Here is a 24707-nt window from a genome sequence, read left to right on the forward strand (position 1 = left end):
GTAGGTGGTATAACAAATATTAATAAACTTGAAACTTGATCCTTTTTTCACATATGGAAGACTTTGGTTGGTTTAGTTATATTTGTGGTATCTGTTGACGTTCCATCCTTTCCACTTCTTGGTTATTTTTGGTATCTCTATAGTTTCACAGACTCGTTGAGAGTTTTGAACGTTGTACTGTAGGTTAGATGGGATAAGGATTCCCAAATGAATCCTCATATTACAAAGCATATTTTCTTTAAAGTAAAATTATGTAGTCCAGTTTTCACCAAACCTCCTGATTCTATCGGTTCCATCAATATCAGTCTTTTATATAAATCTTTAGAAACATGATGGCAGATAAGAGCCAAATGGCTTATCCAGTCAGCAACCAATATCTCCTCCTTTCCCTAAGAGATCCCACGTGCCTGTCCCACACTTTCATAAATTCATACACAGTCTTCATCTCTACCACCTTCACTGGATTCCATTCCATGCATCCACCACCCTTTCTGTGAAATGTATTTCCTTAGATTACTCCTGAGCCTGTGCCCTCTCATTCCAGAGTTTTCCTTCATTTGAAAGAGGCCCACCTCCTGTATAATGCCACAGAAGTATTTAATCATCTCTATCATATCCCCTCCCTCACGCCTTTCTTCCATTGCATACATATTGAGAGCCTTAAGTCTGTCCCTATACATTTTATGACAGAGACCATTGACCAGTTTTGTAGCTGCCCTCTGGACCGACTCCATCCATATATCTATGCAAGACCATATACAATATTGCATAGGAAACCCATAAGATGGCTGTGTTTTATAGCTTTACAGCCTGATTACATAAAGGAGTCATTGATGTAGTCTTGGAAAATTCTCACCAGTTACACAAGTGGTTGATCATCAGACTGTATTGATAGGAAGGAAGAGCTATCAATATAAGAAATGCAGGTGGTAGGATAGCTTGTTCATTTTGTTGGTTAAAAAGGTCCTTTTACTAAGCTGTGCTAGGTGCTAATGTGCACTTAACACTGCTTAAAATGACATACCATGGGGACACACTCAGGTATTCTGCAGTAAGTGCTGAATGTGTGTACGCTACCCATATGCTAAAAATATTGTTAATTCTTCTTTTGAGGGGGCATGTCTGGGGTGGATTGTGGGTATTCCTATGCTAATCAGGTAGGGGTCCTACTACTACTACTACTTAGCATTTCTATAGCGCTGCCAGGGTATGCAGCGCTGTACAAGTTTAGCATGGGGAAGGACAGTCCCTGCTCAAGAGAGCTTACAATCTAAAGGGCTGTGAACCTCCCACCAGTAGGTTTAAGCCTGTAACTTGTATTATTTCTTGAAGTGTATTTCCCTAGTTTGGCCAGCAGGTGGTACATGTTTATGTTTAAAGCTGTAGCAGAGAAAAGACCAGAAGCAAAACACGAAAGCAGGGAAGAACTTCTATGTCAGAAAGTCCAAACAAGCAGGAGTATAGGCTGACCAAAAGACGAATCCAATGCTGGGGATAGTATGAGGAAATACTTTATTGTTGCTGATACAAAGAGACCCAACACGGTCCGTGTTTCGGCATAATAAAACGCCTACATCAGGGGTCTTGTAATAATTCCTTGGGATACACTATGTGCTACAATCCAGTCAAAGGTAGCGGCTCAAAGAACTGTAGTGCAACCAAAGCAGCCGAAAGGCATGCACTCAAATAAACAACAAACGCTGCTTTCCCCGATGGGATCTGCTCAGTATATGAAAAGCACTACAGTTCTTTGGGCCTCTACCTTTGACTGGTTTGTAGCGATAAGGTTTCGCACGATAATCCAGTGTAACTGGGCAGCTACAAAAATAGAACAGATTTTTTTTTTTTTTTATTATTTTTTTATTATTTTATTTATAAGTTTTAACAGATTATTACAAGAACACTTGTAAATGAAAAAATGGAGAAAAGTATACATATTTTTCATAGGAAAATCAATATATAAGAAAACTACTTAATCTCATCCATTTCAAGTCCACAATTTGGGAAAAAAAAACAAGGTACAATTCCAGGAAAATAATTTTTTCATGAATACAAGATCAAGAAAAAAAAAGAAGAGAACATAACATGCCTTATATTCCTTTTTACGGAGTAGATGTAGACAAAGCCTGGAATTGCTGACTAGGACTAGCCGCTAACTTAGAATCAAGAAAATTATTCAGCTGACATGCATCATAGAAAATATATTTGACTGAACTAACTTTAATCACGCATTTACATGGAAAGTTTAACCAGAATAAACCTCCTAACTGTAAGACCCTTGGACGGAGTTTCAGAAACGCTTGACGTCTCCTTTGTGTAACTCTGGCTATATCCGGAAATATTCTAATTTTTGTATTCATAAAGAGATCATCTCTATGGCGAAAAAATTGTTTAAGAACCCAATCACGGTCGGGTTCTAACACAAAGGAGACAATCAATGTTGCAGGGATCGTTGTCATTTCTTCTTTTTGAAGTTCTTGTGTTAAATTCAGCATGTCGAATGAAGCATCAGGTCTTTGTTCTGGTTGGTCCACTACACCCTTTTGTTTCTCAATTTTATATGGAGGCAAATAATAAATTTTAGAAATCGGAGGGTATGCTTGTTCTGGAATCTTTAGTATTTCTGATAAATATTTTTTAAACATTATTAGTGGAACCATTTGAATAGTTTTTGGAAAATTAATCAACCTAAGAGTTTTAGCTCTTAGTTGATTTTCCAAATTTTCAGTCTTTTGGTGCAAAATAATGTTCTCTTTTATCAAGTTGGATTGTATTTGTTGTGAAGTTTTTAGAGCTTCATTACATGAAATTAAAGTTTTTTCGGTGTTACTCATTCTGGTTTCTAAAACTTCAATTTTTTCCAAAGGCATCTGGGTTACCTGTAGCACCTGAGATATCTTCTGTGTAAAAGAGTTCTCAAGTCCCACCAAGGCTTCCCAAATCGAATCAAGAGTTATATTCCCAGGTTTAGTAGGCAAAAATGACTTACTGGGTATAGCAAGCTCAGTCAAAACTTTCTTCATTGTCTGCTCCTTGGTCCCAGCCAGCAATTCCCTAGGACTTGCTCCTCCGACTTCCACAACCGGTAGTTCCTGGTCTGCTGCAGTTCCCTCAGCTGAATGCACTTCCAGGTCAGAGACACTGGGTGCTTCCTGCCCCTGCTGTAGACCCCTTGCCGGCATCATCGGAGGACTCCGCTGCTCGGGGCTGAAGGTGATGTCGGCCTCAAGCTGAGGGAGCAAAGAACCTCCCATTGCTCCCTCCTGCAGCGAGGAATCTTGCCCCGGAATTCTCACCGGCAGCGCGAAACGGTCCATCGGTCCCGAAGTCACGGCAGCTGTGGAGGGAGTCAGATTTTTTTAGCGCTGGAAATGGGGCACGTTGGGGGTGGGAGCTACTGCCGGGCTCCTGCAGAAGCCTGGCAGTTGTTCCAGATTGTTGCACGGCAAGGCTGTTGCTGCGTGCCAACCCTTTAGTAAAAGAGCCCCTTAGTGCACCTACATTGCCACGTGCTAACTGGTAAGTGCAGGAATAGCATGTGAGCCCTTACTGCCTACAAAATGGGTGGTGGTACATGCACACACACTTTTTCTAATGGTTATGCGCTAATGAATTAATACATAAATACAAAAAAGCCATTTTTGTGGCTTCAGTAAAAATGGCCGTAGTGCATAGGAAAAACCTGAACAAGGGTGTACTAAGGCTGCTTTTACTGCAGCTTAGTAGAATAGGTCCTGATTACTATTTCTTTCCTACCATTCTGAATCTTGGGGGGGGGGGGGGGGGGAAAGCTTATTGAGTTAGATCTTATGTCTACATTTACACATTTGGTCCTCAACTGCCATGTGTCTCCTTGTTTGTCCACTCTCTCTTTGTGCTAAGCTTCTCTATACTGTTATAATACTGTCAGTATATTCTACCTTAGAATGGATTTAGCAGGAAATGAGGCTCCATCGCTGTGGAATACTGAGAGGAGGTATTTGTGTTGTCTGTTATCTTCCTCGTGGTGAAGGGGCTGCTTATAGGTGAATGAGGGAAAGGCACATAGTATAAAGAAATTTTTTTTGTATGATACTGCTCTGTTTCATGACAACTTCTCTGTCAGATCTGCATTACAGTAAAAGCAAAATTCTTAGCTCATGCCTGTCTCCTTTCATTTGTCGAGAAGGGCACTTGCAAATAATAATAATAAAAAAAATGATTATCACTGGTACCTACTATGTCTTGTGTTGAAATAATGTTTTAAGTTTTGTAGGCTTCTTGTTCAAATCTTATTGGTTTTTAAACACAAAAATGTTTTCATTGGATAATCACCTTATTTAATCCTTGGTGTACTGAAATTTCATCAAGTGATTATCATAATCTATTAATACACCAACTACAAGGACTTCTGCAATGACCTATATGTGCATGTATTACAGAGTTGCACTGCATCCGGAAACTTCATCTGACAAGGATTAGCAAGTGTTTCCTCTGGTTGAAAATAGATTGAACTAGAGGATATAGCATTAACCTAATGTATTCCTGTTGATAAGCTTTTGTAAAGTTTATAGGCATTTTGTTTAGCTTTTTAAATCATGCTTCTATGAAAGAACTTCATATACATTTTCCCATTGTGTAAGCAGTTGTTCAGAAGATAGCAGAAGGAAGTGGTATGCATTCTTCTTCATTACAGGCCGATATCCAGAAGGGGTTAACCCTGCAGGAGAAACTAAACCAGTTAAGCCCTGCTGAGCTTGCCATCTGCTAATATTCAGTGGCACTTAAGTGTGCAGCACAGCACAGTCTAGTCCGTGGGGGCAGTCCATGGGTAGAGCTTGGGGGAGCCAGTACTTAATTGGTTAATGGTGATATTCAGTTTGTTAACTGGTTAAGTAAGCGCATAAAGTTAGGACAGTGGTCACCAATCTGAATATTGGCCGGTACCTAGTTAACTTCTAGGTGACCGCAGTTACCTAGGTGTTCAATGCCAGAGCCTGGACATCGCCCAGCACCGACTAACTGAGTTTAATTAAGTTCACAGCTGTCAGAGACTTAAAAAACGCTGATAACCATGGGCTAAATATTGGGCCTTAGGGGCCCTTTTACTAAGGTGTGGTAAAAAGGGCACTGCGCTAACAGCAGGGGCTGTTTTTGCTGCATGCTGAGGCCTTTTTTTTTACTGCAGCGGGTGAAAAAAGCCGATAAAAGACGGCCATGTGGTAAGAGTTCACTTATCATGTGGCCATGTGAGGGGAGCACTTAACTCCACCCATTGAGGTGGCAGTAAAACCTCCCACGCTAGCCTGGCAGTAACCGGGTAGCATGCGGCGCTGCCCAATTACCACTAAAAAATAAGGACTTGTTTTCCCACGTTGTGCCGACTGTAGCTCCAGACTACCACATTGGGCTTATTGCCACTTTGTAAAAGGGCCCTTTAATTTTTGAAGAGATAGTAAATATACATATACCCCCCTGATTCTATAAATGGCACCCAAAGGTAGACGTGCAACTGGGCACATGATTATAGAATAGGGTCCCTTGCATGTGTAAACTAACTAGTGTTTAATTGGCCATGACTGTCAATAGTTAGCTGTAACAAGCATTAATTGGCACTAATTAGGATAATCCTTGGATTCTATATATGGTGCCCAAAATTGGGTGCTAATTTTTCAGCTTCAAACCAAGATGTACGTTCCCAACTTAATGAACAAACAAGACACAGCCAGTAATTGGGTGCTAATTGGCACCAATTTGGATTTGGGCGCACATCTTGCTAGGTGCTATTCTATAACACTATGCACCAAAATCCTATAGCGCACAACTTAGAAAGGGGGCATGGCCATGGGAGGCACATGGGCAGGTCAGGAACATTCCTAAAATTAGCATGCAGTATTATAGAATACTGGGGATCTGTGCCAAGAATTACACCTAGTTTTACCAGGCGTAACTCCTGGCGCCTAAATTTGGGTGCCAGAATTGGCACTCAATGCTAATTCTGTAATGGGTGCCCATTTTTGAGTGTCCATTATAGAACAAGCATTGAGCTCTCATTTTTTTTTTCGGTGCCCAATTTGGCCACCATTACTGAATCTAGCCCAACATGTGTAACTGATGTACACCTATATTCTTTAAACAGCGAGCCTAATTTCTGTAGCACACATTTCCTAAGGGATGTGCCCAACACAGTCAGGGGCATGCCCAGCATTTAGAATACTTGCATTTACACACCTAAATGCCAATAGTTAGATGCAAACATTTACACTATGCTTTGGCTGCCGTAAGTGCTTACACCTAGTTAGGTGTGGGAATGTGGACTTAAGCTGGTATTTTGTAACGGAAGTTCCACATATATACCTGAATTTGATTTGTCCTTGCCATTCTTATGTTTTGATATTGGTGCATCCATATGTAGATGGTGGTGCCCACTCATGGAAAGTTCTGAGTGATGCTACCCTTTTTTTTTCTCCAGCGGTGTGCATTTCTGCCTTTTATAAAAGGCTCTTCATTCAGCAGAAGCTTTTGCAAAATACACGGGGGGGGGGGGGGGGGGCAGTGAGAATGTTCCTCCCTAGACATCTCATTTCCCACATAGAGCCCCTGAGCAGAATGGTCTTAGTGTGTGCTCTGTGGAGCAATAGTGCATGGTAGTGTGTGATGCTGCTTGCTATTCTGCAATTGTGTGCACTACTGATGAAATTGTTCCAAAATGAAAATTAAAAAATAAAATCCACAAACACTTGAAAATAAACAAAATGAAATATTTTTTGCTTGCGTATCTCTAGAAGAGAAGAGATTTCCCAAGAGAATAGGAGTTGCAATGCCCCTTTAAATTTATCTGTTGTTACACCTTTTTATCCTGATTGTCCTCCCTGGATTCCATGTCCATGAGAAAAATAATTATTTTATTTGCTAATACAATTTACAGAATCGTAAATGTTTTATTGAAGTTCTGTGCCAGTAATACTGATGCTATACTGCAGATAATATCCCAGTTTGTAGCTTTTTTTTTTTTCAGTTAGGGGTCTGTTTACTAAGCCGCTAGTGACTTCCGCGCAACATTGCTAACACAACCCGTCGGAACTAGCGCACAGCCAGCTGCGCTAGCGGCTTAGTAAACCCCAGCATTTAGAGTTCTGTGCTTGGAAAAGAGACGGCTGAGGGGAGACATGATAGAGGTATATAAAATAATGAGTGGAGTGGAACAGGTGGATGTGAAGCGTCTGTTCACGCTTTCCAAAAATACTAGGACTAGGGGGCATGCAATGAAACTACAATGTAGTAAATTTAAAACAAATCGGAGAAAATTTTTCTTCACCCAACGCGTAATTAAACTCTGGAATTCGTTGCCGGAGAACGTGGTGAAGGCGGTTAGCTTGGCAGAGTTTAAAAAGGGGTTAGACGGTTTCTACTAAATGGACTTGGGAAAAATCCACAATTCCGGGAATAACATGTATAGAATGTTTGTACGTTTGGGAAGCTTGCCAGGTGCCCTTGGCCTGGATTGGCCGCTGTTGTGGACAGGATGCTGGGCTCGATGGACCCTTGGTCTTTCCCAGTGTGGCATTACTTATGTACTTATGTGTACTAGCAGTTTTGAGGTACTTTGCTATATTTCTAAAACAATTTAGGACTAAAAATACTATGCAAAAATTTTAATTAGAAAATGTGTCAAGAGGAGCAGCATTTTCTAAAGGATGTCCAAGTCGGAAAATCTCAAAGGGACATCCATCTCGCATGTCTTTTAAAACCTCGTGTAAATCCATGCATGGAAAATAGATGTGGATCCCCAGATTTGCACACCGATCTTTAGAGAATAGTGCATGCAAATTCAATCTGTTGCCGATTGATGTTTAGCACTCAATTGGCTTGCTAGTCAATTTAGTCTTGTGTTCATCTCAGGATAGCACACAATATTGCACACGTATATTTGCGTGTTATTTATAGCATCCAGTCCTTAAAGTTCTGCATGTATACAATGTGGGCCAGATCCTACATATGGTGTCTGAAAAATCTGCATGGTAAAAAGACACCTAGGTATATTCTCTAAAGTACACCTAAATTGTATAGAATGGGCTTAAATTTCTGTGCGGTATGTAGAATACTCCAAGCACCTCTCAATGTGACCAAATTTGGGCGAGTCCATTTATGCAGCATTTTACACGGTGAAATACTGGTGCATAGATTTAGGTAAAGAAGGCTATATTCTATAACATGTAAATTTTGAAATGCCCATTTCCCTACCCATAACCCAGATCTGGTTTTGGCTGTGCACATTAGAATTTAGGCGCTCTGCATTACAGAATACACTTTGTGAGTTGTGCGCGTACATTGTAATTGGTGCCAATTAGTTCTCATTATTGCTTAAGTTCTGTTATCAACGCTGATTAGCTTGTTAAGTCAATTAAGTTACATACATTTTTTCTAGAATATGCTTAGATTTCAGCGCTGACACCAGGCACAATATATAGAATCCGAGGATGTGTGCCTAAAAAATACAAACATGAAAAAGTGCCTGAAAATTGGAAAAACTTGTTTTTTAAACAAGTTTCAAGTTTATTGAGGACTTTCTATCCTGCCCAACAGAACAAGTTATCTGGGTGGCGTACAATCAAAAAAATAGAGGCGTAAAGAAAAGAGTTAAAGTCATATATAAAAACTCCTTAAATACAGTAGGAGAGAGGAGAGATCTCCAGTTTGAATAGGAAAAAGGGGGAAAAGATCAAAAAACATTGGGAAGGGAGAACTATTTAGCTGGAGACGTGCAGCCTCGAGGTGGATTAAGTGAAGGCATCTTGGAAGAGAAAGGTCTTTAGCTCCACTTTGAAATGAAAGAGGGAGGGGATTTGCCTAAGATATGATGGCAGAGCATTCCATAGTTTTGGATCTTGATAGGAGAACATTGTATGTCTACTGTGTTCATGAAAGTGCGCAGTGAGTTGGAACTGCCAGGAGATTTTGTCATAACAGGGGGTGAGATTGTGTGTAGGAGGTAAGGTATTGTAAGAGATAGGAAAGTTCTGAGACCGTGAGTGTTTTAAAGGCTAAAAGAGGAACCTTATAGGTGATACGGTGGGAAACAGGAAGCCAGTGAGAAGATTTAAGGTGGGCAGTGATGTGATCAAATTTTTTAGGATGCAAGAGGATTCTGAAAGCAGTGTTTTGGACCAGCTGTAAACGCTGACAGTCCTTAACTCTAAGGCCTAAATATAGAGAATTACAGTAGTCTAGCTGTGAGATGATCAAAGAGTGAATTAAAATATTGATAGAGGGGTTAAGTAATGGTTGGATGGATCTAATGAGGCATAATTTGTAAAAAAAGAAACCTCTTTGGACTACTTTAGAAATCTGATCATGGAAGGATAGAGAAGAATCGAAGATGAAGCCTAGGGTGCGGGTGGAATGTACTGCAGTTACTTTGATGTTATTAAGAAGAATAGGGGCAGCAAGAGAAGTTTTGACCAATTGGTGAGAAAATGAGCGCTTGTTTGCATTAAGGATCAGATGATTATCTGTGAGCCAAGATATAATGGCGTTCAGAAGTGAGTTAAGGGTACAAATGTCCAGAGGGTTAGAGGGGTCAGTTGGGCAAAGAATTTAGATGTCTTCAGTGTATACGAACATAGAGAGGTCGATTTGATTGAGCCAAGGTGAGTAGTGGAGCTAAAAAGATATTAAAGAGTAGATTGAGACCTGAGGGATGCCTGGTGAGAGAGTGAAAGGTTTTGATTGAGAATTGGCTGAGCGTATTGTGTATTGTCTGTTAGAGAAATAGGATGTGAACCAATCATAAGTTGTATCAGAAATTCCAATGGATTGCAAGCGGTAAAGCATGATGAAAGTTTGAGAGACAGTAAAAATACAGATCTTGATTTATCGAGGTAATAATGGATAGTATTTAGGACTGTTAATAGAGATGTTTCGGTACTGTGGTGTTGGCAGAAGCCAGTTTGATTAGGGTGTAAAACGGTTTGGGAGATGAATGCTGTAAGTTGTGTATGTACAAGGCTTTCAATAAGCTTAGCAAGAAGGGGCAATTTGGCAATCAGTCTATAGTTGGATGTGTCAGTGAGTGGAAGTTTTGGATCTTTAATGTTTGGGTAGACAGTGTTTTTCCAACTTTGGGGTACGACTCCTAGTTTTAGTGGTAGAGAAAGGAAAGGCAGCAGAAGTGATACATATTTTTTAATAAAAAAAGACGGTATAGGATCCAGAGAGAAAGTCTTACAGCGCATCTGGGATATTGTTCTAACTAGATCTGGTTCCGCGGGGATATGAAAATCTAAGAAAGTACTGCAAGGAACAAGTGTTATGGTAGGGGTGGATGGGATAGTAGGTGTGCCAGGACTGGCTATTGTGCAGCTTCAAAGTGTTTTTATTTTTGATTGGAATGTAGTACTAAGAATTGTGCTTGGAGGGGGAGCTCGATCAGTTTAGAATTGTTTTTGTAAGTGGTTAGGATTTTAAGAGTGTTATATAGAGCAGTTGTAGCTTTCATGATTTTAGAGGAGTAGTAGGGTTGCTTGGCTGCCAGCACAGCCTTTGTTTTATAATTGATAAGAGCACATCCATACTGAAAAAAGATGTTCATATTTCTGACAAAGCAAGAGAACATAAGAAAATGTGTATATTCCGATTGTTGTTGTTATACCATATCTACACTACTTTCTTAATCCTTTCATGTGAATCAAATTTGTATAAAGAATGGCTGTGTTCCATGGAATGGACCTAGGATGCCTTCTTGTAGTCGATCCTTAAAACATTTAAAAAATGTTGAGGCATCCTAACCACTTACTTGACACATACATTTTGACATAGCAACTGACCCTACTGAGACCTGAGATCAGTTGTGAATGATATTGAATTATTGACGCCTAGCGAGCTGAATACAAGTAGAAACATGTCAGTGCCTATAAGTATTTGACAGTCTCTTTCGTAGTAAAATATATAGTATAGTACAATATCTGTGCTAGGCTAACTGTCTATTGCTTCATAAGAACAATGAACTTATCGAAACAACTTTGCATTACCAAGCACAACTATAAACAAGGATATGACTTATGAGGTTAATGATTTCCCCTTTCAGTTGCCCTGCATGTAACATAACATAACATAACAGTAAATGCTGGCAGATAAAACCTACACAATCCATCTAGTCTGCCCAACAAGGTGGTCAGAGTTGAATCGGGCACTCTGCACAGGTTCCGCTTCCTCATGACAAGACACTGGTATACTTAAAGAGGCTCATTTTCAAAGCACCTAGACTTACAAAGTCACATAGATTACTGTGGAGCTCATATTCATGGCCAAAAAGTGTCATAAAGCCCAATTTGGACGTTTTTCTTCTCAAAACATCCAAATCAATATTTTCGAAACCTGTTTTTGCAGACATTTATCTATGCAATTTGTCTGCAGTGCATGCAAATCACAAGGGGGCATGTTTGGGACGTTTCAAAGGTGGGATTAGGGCATACCTAACACTTGGAGGTTTTACAGCCATAATGGAACAAAACCAAAACATCCTGGACTAAAACTAAGATGTTTTAGTCTAGACCTGTTTTCAGAACAAATAAGGCACAAAAAGTTCCCTAAATGACGAGATGATCACTTGAGAGAATCAGGGGTGACCCCCTCCCACCCCTAAAAATATGAATAAAAATATGACTTACTAGCCTGTATGACAGCCTCAGATGTTAAAGTCAGATCTATTAGAGCAGCATGCAGGTCCCTGGGGTAGTATAGTGGTTGGTTTAGTGTACTATGGAGTGGGGACAGGGTTGCCAGCTGGGAAAAATTTTCCAAGCCCAAAACGAGCCGTAAACCTGTAGCCAATCCCCGTCTCCCGCGTCACTAACCCCGCCCCTGCGTCACTAACCCCGCCTCCCACATCACTAGCCCCGCCCCCTATGTCATCCCTGACGTCAACCCCGCCCCTGAAAGGCTTCTATTGGTCCAACCCCGCCCAAAAAATGGCATCCTGCGGCCGGCAAAATTTTCCCCCCGACGCTGGCGAAAACCCGCCCACCTGGCAACAATGGTGGGGGACTCGGGTCCCTATCTCCCTCTGCCTGTCACACTTGTGGTGGAAACAGTGACCCCTGACAAAGTCACCAAAACCCTACTATACCCACATATAGGTGCCCCCTTCACCCATAAGAGCTATTATAGTGGTGTACAGTGCAGGACAGCTTGTTTTGGGTGGGTTTTGGAGGGCTCAGAGGACAAAATGAGCCCTCCAAAAGGTGAGATGCTCTAGGGTGCCCCATTGCTCTTCTGGGATGTCTGGGGGACCAGTGTACTAAAAATGCTGACTTCTCCTACATCCCTGTGGCATGAGGCTCTACATTTTGCACTTCGAGTTGTTTTTTGAAAATGGACCAAAAAACAAAACGTCCAAAGCACAAAACCTTGTTCAAAATGGTGTTTAAAAAAAATGTTTTTCTTTTTCAAAAATTACCTCCTTTCCTATTTGGATTGTGGACATTTTGTGTAAAATGTCCGAAGTCGGACTTAGGCGTCATATCAAAAATGCCCCTGCATGTAACTTTGCAAGTCTCTCTCTGCCAGTTTTGGGGCACAGACCATAGAAGTCTGCCTAACACCAGACCAACTTCCCAATTATTGGAGTTACCATTGAAGTCCACTCCAACATTTATCCTGATCTGTTTTCGACACTTACAGAACTCAGGCCATAGAAGTCTGCCAAGTATTGGTCTTGCTTCCCAACCTCTTGAAGCAGTTGTTGTAATGTTATGTGGTGAGTTAACCAGGCACTGATCTGAATATTGGTCGATGGCTGGTTAACGTTTGGGTCAGGGGTCATACCCAGACATTCAGTGCTAAGAGCCATGCCTGTCCAGGCATTGAGTATCTAGGGTTGGTTCTGTCTGTTTACCGTCATGGGCTAAATATCAGGCCCTGTTTGTCCCATTGGAGGGGGGTTCTGCTGCAAAGGAAGATGGTGGGGGTAGAGGAGGGGCTAAGTTCATAGGGTATGTTGTGAAGGGAGAGGGAGGGAACCAGGTGAATTACTGCTTCTTCCTGGCGTTTGTACACAGTAGTGTACCAAGGGTGGGGTGGCGGAGGTGGTCCATCCCGGGAGCAGGTAGCAAGGGGAGGTGCATGTGGAGTAGTCACAAGGCTGTCAGCTCCGCCAGTTCCCTGTCCCTTCTGACGTTACTTCCTAATCTGGGGCAGGGGACCACAGGAGCAGAGAGCTGTGCAACGGTTCCGTGCACCCCCAGGTGGTGAGGATAATGCACTTCAGGGGGGGAGGGCAGGTGATGCGCCAGGGGGAGGGGGCGATGATGTGCTGGGTGGGGCGCAGCGGCAACCTGCACTGGGTGGCAGCCAACCTAGGTATACCACTGTTTGTACAGAATTTTACATGGTGAGTTCAGAATTCTGCACAAAAGGAGAATTCTGTACAGACTCTGCAATGTGCAGATTCCCCCAGAGAATAGTTTTATCTGAAAAAGAGAAATCGTGGAGAGAGGAAGCACAGAAAATTCAGCAATTTTGTCAGGATTCTTTAGGATGGAATTCAGCTACAATTTCTGCAGTAATAAACAAGAGTGCAATTTCCCAATTATTCCTGTACAAATACTGTTTTTCAAGCTTATGATCTCTCTGGCATTCAATAACAATAAAACTCGGGTCACAGAGGGTTGCAACTGATTAATTTACTGAAGCAAATAAAATCATTTCCAGCATAAAGGAGCGATAGCAATTTCCACAAAAATAACTTGAAACATCTTTGCCTGAATTAAGTGGTTTAAGCATGTACTGCTTTAAAAGAGGATTGCTCAGCTTCTGGGTCTTTGTGAGCATTTGCCAGCTGTCCTTGTGTTCAATGACATAATGTTGCAAAGTTACTGCCCTACTGTGATCAGGATGCAGCTGTTCCTACAGAGCTGAAGCCTCTAGAGTTACTCTCCCTGGAAGCACGCTTCTCGCCAAAGTCCTAAATGTCGGCCACAACATTTTTACAAGTAAATAATAAGGTTAATAGCCCTTCCCTAGTGTTATCTCAGGAATGATCTAGCACTCTGTCTCTTTATTGTAGATATTTTATGTACTCCTCTGTCTCCTTGTTTGTCAACTCATAGTTCTGTATTTTTCTCAGTCAGAATGTCTACCAATCCTGGGGTAATTTTATAAATTCCTTTTTTTTTGTGGCAAATGTAGCCACATATGTACATAATATGTGGCATCTGGAAAATCCAAACGGAAATCATTTTCACCTAAGCATATAAGATTTAGGTGCAGTATATAGAATATGCTTAGTTGGTGTCCCAGCACCTAAAACTACTTGCATCCATTTACACCAATGGAAATGTGGCATAAATGCCTGTGTGTAGATTTATGCGGACTGGGCCATGTTCTAAAACAACGTGCCTAAATTTGGGAACGCCCATGAAATGCTCATTTCCCTACCCACAGCCATCCCCCTTTTGAGCTGTGCAGTTTAGAATTAGGCGCAGTTCATTACAGCATACTCTTAGCGAGTTATGCGTGTAAATTTCAATTATTGCCATTTAGCGCTCATTATTGCTTGTTAAGTGCTGTTAACAATGCTGATTGACCTGTTAAGCCAATTAAATTACACACATTGTTACGGAATACACTTAGATTTAGACACTAAGGTGCAATATATAGAATCCAGCATTATGTTACAAAATTGCCCCCACAAGGCTTATCTATTAATTCATACTAACCTATGTTGGTGGAATGTTAGGGCAGGTTAATTGCTGCGGCCTCATTGTTTTTCAAGGACCTAATTTTATAGGACCCCTTTTACAAATCAGCGTAAGCACTAACACATGCTTAACACACTCTAAAATGGCACTACTACAGGACTGTGCTAAAAAATATAAAATATTTTTTTGTTTTGAAGTTAACAATTAGGTTTACTTAGATTAATTTTAACACTCCTCCTCCTCCTAATGTTAAGCTGGAAAATAGAGTGTGAAAAACAGACAGGCAGCAGAATGAGGCCACAAAAATGGTATACAGTACAGAAAAACACATCAATCCATTTGTTCAGCACTTAAGGAGATCCTTGATACCCTGGTTATAGGTGGCTTCTAAGGCAATGAGTCCATCCGGGCCTTTCACACTTTTATCAGCACCCTTTGACAAGAGCAACTTCACACAGCAGGCATGGCCCTCATAGTAGGCAGAAAGAAGTGGGGTGATGCCATGTTTGTCTGGAGCATTGATATTGGCTCCTTTTGACAGCAAGAATTCCAAGATCTCATCCTGTCCACAGTCTGCAGCATAATGAAGAGGCTTTCTTCCACCGTCCAGCATCTTGTTTACATCCCAGCAAAGAACTCTTTCACCACATCCAAGTCTCCGTTTTTCAAGGCCCACATCAGCTCAGTGTCACCCATGGCAGCTACAAGATCAGCTTACCGGAAAAATATTTTTAACACGGGGACATGTTTGGAGGCGGAGAGTAGTTATGCCATGCACTAATCAAGCAGTGCAAATAGATTGCCGCACGCTGCAGGGTTAGCACGGGAGCCGTTTCTGCATAGTAAATAGGTGGTGGTAAGGGCTCACTTGCTACTGGCCAGACACTAATTAGGAAATTAGCTCATGGCCATTAAGGGGAAATAGAAACTGAAGCCATTTTACCGCCACACTAAAAGTGGCCTCTGCGCATGTGAAACCCATGCGCAGCCACTTTTTAGCACTGCTTAGTAAAAAGGCCCCTAACTTTTACAGGGTAACCCATTTTAACAATAGCACGGATTACCACACTTTAGTGACTCAGTCCTTATTTAACCGAAATTCAGTACCAAGGATGGCTGTCTGTTCAGAATATTTGTATTTTTTTAAAGGAGGCTCTGCATGCCATAAAAATGTGATTTCTCAAATAGTGCATTCCAGTGTCTGATAATTTCAGAACTTATTTTTCCATCTCCAACTCATTAATGCTTCACCACATCAAAGCATTAAATATAGGCATGTCTGAAGAGAGATGGAATTAATCCAGCAGTCTTTTCTTGGCCAGCTTTAAAAAAACTTTTCCTCTGCCAGTTTTAAACAAAAATGATTGCATTGTGGACCAAAATCCATGCATTTTCAAACATTTTGTACAATAATAATTACATATTAATTCCATGCATAGAGCAGTGATACAGTTGAGACATTTTAATACCCTGTTTTGCTTTCTTTCTTTTTTTTTTTTTTGAGATATGCTTGGCCTGCAAAGGCATTTCTTACAAAATTGACCTTAAATGTAATGTTCTTTTTTTATTAGATAATATCAGAGTAGTAAAAATGTCATTTCTTTCATCAAACAAATCTCACAGAGTATGACATTGCCTTCATTTCCAAATGAGGATTGTGGGGGTGTATACTTTACAATCTATCTTCTATATAAATAAAAGGCACCACTGAAGCCTCCAGCCGGAAGTGTGAAGCGCCAGAGATATCCGGTTTCCCCATGAGTGAAGGAAAACAGCACAGCACGAAATCCCAGGAAACAGTGAAGGACTCAGAGGGGGGAGGGGAGAGAGATGCCCTCACTCTGTAACAAAAACACAGAACAGCAGGAAACAACACTGAAGGACTGGACTCGGAGGGGGGAGGGGGAGGGAGAGAGAGAGAGGGCAGAGGGCAGGGACACACACACTCCCACATGCACACTCTGAAGAAAACCTTGCTAGCCCCTGTTTCATTTGCATCAGAAACAGGGTTTTTTTTTACTAGTTACTTTATATTTACTATTCTTTTAGAACTAGATGCTATATATGATGTGGAAAAAATAAGTTCTAACCCCCAGATTCTATATATGGTGCCTGAAAATCTGCACGGAAACCGAAGCGTATTCTATAACATGTACATAACTTAATTGGTTAACTAGCTAATCAGCGCTTTTAATTGGATGTTAAGCAATTAGCACTAATTAAGATTTACACGCACAACTCACTAAGTGTATTCTATAACGTGGTGCACCTAAATTCTAAGTCATGTAGTTGAAAAGGGGGCGTGGCCATGGGGGGCATTTCTAAAATCTATGCACATTATTATAGAATACACTTAATTTAGGCATCAGGATTTACACCAAGTAAAATGTGGTCTAAATGGATGCGACAAAATTTAGTTGTGTGGCGAGCTGGTCAGTGTATTCTATATACCATGCAGAAATTTAAGTCTATTGTATAAAATTTAGGCGCGCTTTAGAGAATCGGGCATTTTCCAGCTCCAGTAAGAATGGCCTTAGTGCATCGGAAAAACCCGCATGAGGGCGTGTTATGTCCACACCTACTGCACCGTATGAAAAGGACCCCAAAATGAGGTAAACTTGGAAATGACAAATTGAAAACTACTAATAGGACTAACATTAAACTATAAAAAATATACGCATTTAACAGCACTGCAGAGCAAACATATAACAGAAATATAATAAATGTCAGAACAATTCCATAATAGACAGCATGGAAGAACATTCAAATAACATAGATATAATGTTGTCAGCACGATACCAAAACATCTAATAAACATGCATTACAATATTCAAATAACATAGATATGCTAATGCTTTCTCTACAATACAGCTTACTGTTGTAGCCAAGGGACCAAGTGCAGATATATAGGGAAACATTGGGAAGAATAATCTGAATCATAGTTATCTTATCCTAGTGTCCACTTTAGGAGTCAGCACTCAATAAAAAGATCTAGGTTTTATTGTAGACAATATGCTGAAATCTTCTGCACAGTGTGCGGTGCTGACCAAAAGAGCAAACAGGATGCTAGGAATTATTAGGAGAGGGATGCAAAATAAGACCAAAATATTTTAATGCCTCTGTATTGCTCCATCGTGCAACCTCACCTTGAGTATTGTGTTCCAATTCTGTTCGCTGTATCTCAAAAAAGATATAGCAGAATTAGAAAGGGTTCAAATAAGAGTGACCTGTTCTAGGCTGCACAATTTGGTTTGCTGTCCACTACAACACTTATGAACTATCACAAAATAAAATAGAAATAATTTACAGGAATTAGAGAGAATTAAAAGTCTTTTTTAATTACTCACCCACCAGCACAGCATCAGACATCAGTTTCAAGTTATAACAAACTTACAAAATCTAACATCAGTACCTAAGTATAAGTAATTAGACTAATTAGATAAAGAAGGAAGAAAAGTTTGTTCCTCATACAAAGGTCACAGAACAGAGAGAGAAAGCAGAGAGAAGGCAGAGACAGAAAGAATGAATGAATGAAAGAAAGAAAGATTCATAGCTATAGAGAATTAGTTTCTATCAAGGGGGGGGGGGGAGTAAAACCCCCTTGGGAAAAACATAGGCCATTGGATGGATCTGAAACTCTCTCTCCAAACATGCCTGGTTTTTCAGAGTTCCTTTGTCTGCAGCAGGGTTTTATAGGCTGTTGTGAGCATATACCTCTCCTCTACCATGGACCAATCATAGGTGCTGCATATGGGCTGGAGACTTGTAATTGGGACTTTCATATGTACTGGAAGCTTGCAGTTTGTCCTTGCCACACCTCTAACTCACTTTTGTAATAGGATATACCAGGTATCTGAGTTGCCTTAGCTGATAGAGGGGATGGAACTGCTCCCTCCCATATGAGGAAATGCTAAAGAGGTTAGGGCTCTTCAGCTTGGAAAAGAGATGGCCGAGGGGGAATATGATTGAGGTCTACAAAATCCCGAGTGGTGTAGGACAAGTAGAAATGAATCGACTTTTTTACTCTTTCAGAAAGTACAGAGACCAGGGGACACTTATTGAAATTTAATGGAAATACTTTAAAAACAAATAGGAGGAAATATTTTTTCACTCGAAGAATAGTTAAGCTCTGCAACTCATTGCTGGAGGATGTGGTAACAGCAGTTAGTGTGTCTGGGTTTAAAAAGGGTTTGGACAAGTTCCTGGAGGAAAAGTCCATAGTCTGTTATTGAGATGGACATGGGGGAAGCTACTGCTTGCCTTGGGATTGCTAGCATGGAATGGTGCTACTAATTGGGTTTCTGCTAGATTTTGTGACCTGGATTGGCCACTGCTGGAAGCAGGATACTGGGCTAGATGGACCATTGGTCTGACCCAGTATGGCTAATCTTATGTAGTACAGAGTCATTTGGGATAAACAGATGAGTGGCTAAACTCAAGACAATTTCTTAAAAAAAAGATATGCGAAATTAATCTAAGTTACAGGGTATGCAGCAAGCTAGTCCATGTATAGATTGAGAGTATAGTCAGACCCCTGGATTCTGTATAGCGTGCCTAGAGATTGGCGTGGATTCTGTAACAATTTGCGTAACTTAACAAACTAAGTGCTGATAACTTAACAAGCAATAATGAGCACTAATTGTCACTGATTAGAATTTAGGTGCATAAGTCACTAAGAATATTCTGTAACGATGTGCACCGAACTTCTAACGTGCGCAGGCAAAAAGGAGCATGGTTATAGGCAGGGAAATGGGCTTTTCGTGGCTGTAATAAAATGTGTAAAATGATGAAAAAAAAAAAGCTAATAGGAGTAACTGCAAAGGTTAAGGTGTACTTTTACTAAGGCGCGCTAACAGATTTAGAGGGGCATAATCGAACGCGAATGCCCATCTCCATCTCTATGTCCGCAAACGGGTACGTGAAGGGGCGGTTTGAACCGTATTTTCAAAAAAGATGTGCGTCCATCCTTCGTTTCGAAAATACGGGTTTTGTACGGACCAAATGCCATGGATTTGGTCCTTTCTGAGATGTGCGTTTTTTTTTTTTTTTTTGCGATAATGGAAACTAAAAACGCCCAGCTCAGAAACGTTCTAATCCAAGCCATTTGGTCGTGGGAGGGACTACTGTACAACAGTACCATAGCTCTTAGGGGTGAAGGGGGCAAGTATGTGTGGGTTTTAGAGGCCTCCCATTTACCACCACAAGTGTTACAGGGAGGGGGGTGGGGGTGGGCCTGGGTCTGCCTGCCTGAAGTGCACTGCAGTACCCACTAAAAGTGCTCCAGGGACAGGACTTGATGCTGCTGTATAACCTTGGCACACCAGTCCACACCTGAAGACTAATCTCTCGGAAAAAGTGCTTTATTTGAATAAGCACGTTTACTCACAGTTAACTGCAGATCAGAGGTTGTGCCCCACTGGCAAAGAGTCTCCCCTGGTCCTGAGATTAGCAGTAGGTCAGAGCTGGCAGAGTGGTGTACAATGCCCACTTTCAGTAACGTGGGTAACACATGAAAGGGAGCTAAAACTGGCTTACAAAAATGGCCACTACCGCATGGACTACCGGAAACACAATAGGGCACACTCTGAGCCAGTAAGCAGGGGGAAAAGCACCATGGGAGTAGAGCCTACCAACTACCAACATCATGAGCATTGAACACAAGCTAGTGGAATCACGGAGCCCACTACCCTACACCCACCACAATGCATTGCTGATGTGACTCTGCAGTGCGCATAACAGAAAAGGTGTCACACTCACCCGAGAGCCACATCAGAACCAGGGAAAGGCTGTTACAGGTTAGAACCCATTCTGCTGTCATGGAGGTGGGTACGGCATTTGAGGCTGGCATAGAGGCTGGGGAAAAAAACTTTGTAAAGTGGGTTTTTTTTGGTGGGAGGGGGTTAGTGACCACTGGGGGAGTCAGGGGTGGTCATCCCCGATTCCTTCCAGTGGTCATCTGGTCATTTAGGGCACCTTTTTGGGACTTGTTCCTGAAAAAACAGGGTCCAACAAGTGACCCAAATTCGCGCTAAACACGCCTTTCTTTTTTCAATTATTGGCCGAGGATGCCCATCTCTCCTCAGTCGATAACCACGCCCCAGTCCCGCCTTCACCATGCCTCCGACACGCCCCCGTCAACTTTGCCCATTTCCGCGACAGATTGCAGTTGAAAACGACCACAATCGGCTTTCGATTATACCGATTTGGGTGCCCACTGGAGAAAGACGCCCATCTCCTGATTTGGGTCGAAATATGGGCGTCTTTCTCTTTCAAAAATAAGCTGGTTAGTGTCCACGAACAATTAGCGCATGCTAAATAAGATGCGCATAGGAATATAATGGGTGTCTTATCATTTAGCGCACCTTAGTAAAAGGACCCCTAAGAGTTTAAACCAGGCATGGACCTTGTTTAAAAATACCATCTTGGAAGCCCAGGCTACATGTATCCCACGTATTAAGAAAGGTGGAAAGACGAGTAAATGACAGATAATATGGTTAAAAGGTGAGGTGAAAGAGGCTATTATAGTCAAAAGGACATCTCGAAAAACTGGAAAACACATCCAAATGAAGAAAACAGGATACAGCATAAGTATTAGCAAGTTATATGCAAAACATTGATAAGGAAGGCAAAAAGAGAACTTGAAAAGAAGCTGAATGTAGTGGCAAAACTCCTAATAATATCTTTTTCTGGTACATTTGAAGTAGGAAAACTGTGAGGGAGTCATACCATTTAGATGATCACAGGGTAAAAGAGGCACTGAGGAAGAAGAAGGGCATAGTGGAAACACTAAGGGGTCTTTTTATTGAGGTGCACTAATGGGTTTAGCGTGTGCTAACAAATTATTGCGCGTTAAGTGCCATGCAGCCCATAGGTATACAGTGAACTGCGTGGCAGCACGCACGAATCATTAGGGCACCTTTAGTAGATGGACCTTTCAATGAATTCTTTGCCTTATTCTTTAATGAGGAAGATGTAAGGGAGCTACACATTCCAGAAATGGTACTCATTGGTGATGAGTCAAAGGAATAAACAAATTTCAGTGAACCTGGAAAATGTAACCGGCTAAATCAACAAACTAAAGAGTAGTAAATCACGTGAACTGGACAGTATAAACCGCAGAGTACTGAATCCATAACAGTGTGTTTAGATACAAAGCAGGCTACATAAACTCAGACAGTTCTGTTTATGCTGCACAGGTTGCTATACAATAGTTAAAAAAATGACTCTGTATGTACATTGTTCACAAAGGACAATATTTTCAAAGTCTCCATCATAGGTAGATATTTAAAGTCCATTGTTAATGCTGCTGGCAACATTAGGTAGACATTTAATATATTTTCAGAATGGTAGAAAGAAGCAAGTAGCACCTTATAAACTAACCAGTTAATTGAGGTACAAGTTTTTGAGGAGAATCCAGTTTATTGGATGCTAGCCACCTTGTCAGACAGTGTCTTAGATGTCTGGATTATGATGCCCATCAGTGAGCTTGGTTTCACAAAATGCCTGGAAGATAATTCTGTAAAGAAGGCATCGGTATTTAGGTAGAACAACATAAGGTTCAAAGCACAAAAAAAGTACCAAGAGCCTTCGAAAATGGGACACGTCCTTTTATTCCACAGCGTAGATCAATCTTGTACATCAATGACCTGACACGGCTGTGTTTCGGTGCACAGCGCCTGCATCAGAGATCATTTGATATCAAAAGTCCAATATGTACTTGTCCAGCATCTCAGCTGAAGGCAGAACATAGGAACCTTGTCCCAACACTTACTGAATAAGTGTTGGGACAAGGTTCCTATGTTTTACCTTCAGCTGTGTTCATATTGAACTTTTCATATCAAACGACCCTTGACGCAGGCACCGAATGCTGAAACATGGCCTGTGTCAGGTCATTGATGTACAAGATTAAGTCTTTGATGTACAAGATTGATCTACGCTGTGGAATAAAAGGACTTGTCCCATTTTTGAAGATTCTTGGTACTTTTTTGTGCTTTGGACCAGTATTTAGACACCAAGAACACACTTGAAAGACCAGAATATCAGCTTGTATGCGTGCATAAATGCCAATATTCTGGCTATGCACTTTTCTGTAACATGATACCTAAATGTGATGGCATGTAGTTTGAAGCTGGGTATACACACAGGCAGATTCTAGGTCAGGAGTTGGCAACCTTGGTCCGCGAGGGTTGCAACCTAGTCAGATTTTTAGGAATCCCCCATTGACTGTGCATGAGATCTATTTTCATGCACCATTTCTATTCTACCCAGAGCATGACGTTCCAGGAACCAGTCACCTCTATATGTCAAAACTCAGTCCAGTGAGGACTTAGAATTATTGCAGTTTTTAGGTTTCACCTTGACTCTTCTGGGGAGGAGTTCCCCAATTTTGTGTCTTCAGTTATGAGATCCAGTGCTGAAGTAATTTTTTTGGATTTTGTATAATTGTCCAGAGTATGAGATGATGACTTTGCTTGCTCAGTTATAAAATTTGAGAGTTTTGTATTCTATGCAAGTATTTTGCAGCCTGGGACTTAGAAGGATAGAATTCAAGAAGAGCTACTTCATGTTTCAAGACTTTGATCCGTTGACTTTCTGAGACTTCTCTTTACCTTTATAATTTTCTTATTGTTTTTACCTTCTTTGTGTCATATATACTTAAATTTGGAGATCACCAATAAAGGTCTTTTAATTTAAAGATACCTTTGGCACCCAGGTGTCTTTTTGAGAGCTTAAATTTTTTTTTCATTTTAGCTTAGGCCTTGAGATTTTGCCTTCCCCCATTTCACTAGGATCTTTCACTGTGTTGCACGGCTTTAAATTTTCTCCTCTTCCCCTTAATCCCCCAAGTACCAGTGTCCTTTTTTATTTTATGTAGTGCCTCTAGAGTCACCATCACACCATTTAGGAATAATAATCATAAAAACTTTGATAATGAAGAACTCATTGACCCATGAAGATCTAAATTAGAGTAAAAAGAGATTTCATACACTTTTTTTCAAACATGCAGTCAAGATCTGAAATAAGTGAAATGGGACCAACAATACTACAAACTAATTAGGAGCTGAATCAAAAGTATTATTATAAAAATGAAGGAAATCAAATCACGCAGTACCTGTATAGAATGGCATGAGTAGAGAAAAAGGTATATAGGAATGAATAAGACGTTTTAGAAAGTCAGATAATTTTAAAAAACATACAGCCAAATATATGGCAGTTCTATAAACCAGGCACTCACATTTATGTGTGCTAATGTTTAGAATAATTCATACTTTCTAGGGTCCCAAAAACAGTGAGAGCACTATCACGCTTATTTTCGAAAGAGAAGGACGCCTATCTTTCGATACAAATCGCAAGGTATGCGTCCTTCTCACAGGGTCGCCCAAATCGGTATAATGGAAAGCCAATTTTGGGTGTCCCCAACTGCTTTCCATCGCAAGGACGACCAAAGTTCCCAGGGGCATGTCTGAGGTATAGCAAAGGCGGGACTTGGGTGTGCCTAACACATGGGCGTCCTCGACCCATAATGGAAAAAAAAGGGCATCCCTGATGAACACTTGGATGACTTTACCTGGTCCTTTTTTTCTTACGACCAAGCCACAAAAAGGTGCCATATTCTATAACTATGCACATAAATTTCAGAAAGACCACAAAATGCCAATCGCCCCACCCATAACCATGCCTCGTTTTGTCTGTGCATGTTAAAGGTTAGGTGCAGTGTATTAGAGAATACACTTGGTGAGTTGTTCACATACATTCTAATTATTGTCAATTAGTGCTCATTATTGCTTGTTAAATGCTATTATCAATGCTAATTAGCTTGTTAAACCAATTACGTTACATGCATTGTTATAGAATACACCTGGATTTTGGTGCAGATATTTAAGTGCGCTATAGAGAATCTGGGGGATAGTGACTGAATATTGTCATTATCTGTAAAGTGGTCACCGTACTCACTTTTCCGATAGTGGAAACTATTATAAAGAATAAAATTATTGAACACATAGACAAACGTGGTTTAATGGGACAGAA

At 40.9% G+C, this 24707-nt stretch overlaps 2 protein-coding genes across 5 annotated transcripts in view; one reads left to right on the forward strand and one right to left on the reverse strand.

The window, feature by feature from the left end:
• The window catches only part of KLF12 (Kruppel like factor 12), a 488954-nt gene that overhangs the window by 112572 nt on the left and 351675 nt on the right, over nucleotides 1–24707 (forward strand). The window lies entirely within an intron of this gene.
• LOC115468697 (myotrophin-like) lies at nucleotides 15022–15408 on the reverse strand. Its single transcript, XM_030200614.1, is given in 2 exon segments — nucleotides 15022–15305; nucleotides 15308–15408. Coding segments are annotated over 2 exon segments (351 nt in total). The 5' UTR covers nucleotides 15375–15408.

This window comes from Microcaecilia unicolor, chromosome 4 (assembly GCF_901765095.1).
Source record: "Microcaecilia unicolor chromosome 4, aMicUni1.1, whole genome shotgun sequence".
NCBI lineage: Eukaryota > Metazoa > Chordata > Amphibia > Gymnophiona > Siphonopidae > Microcaecilia > Microcaecilia unicolor.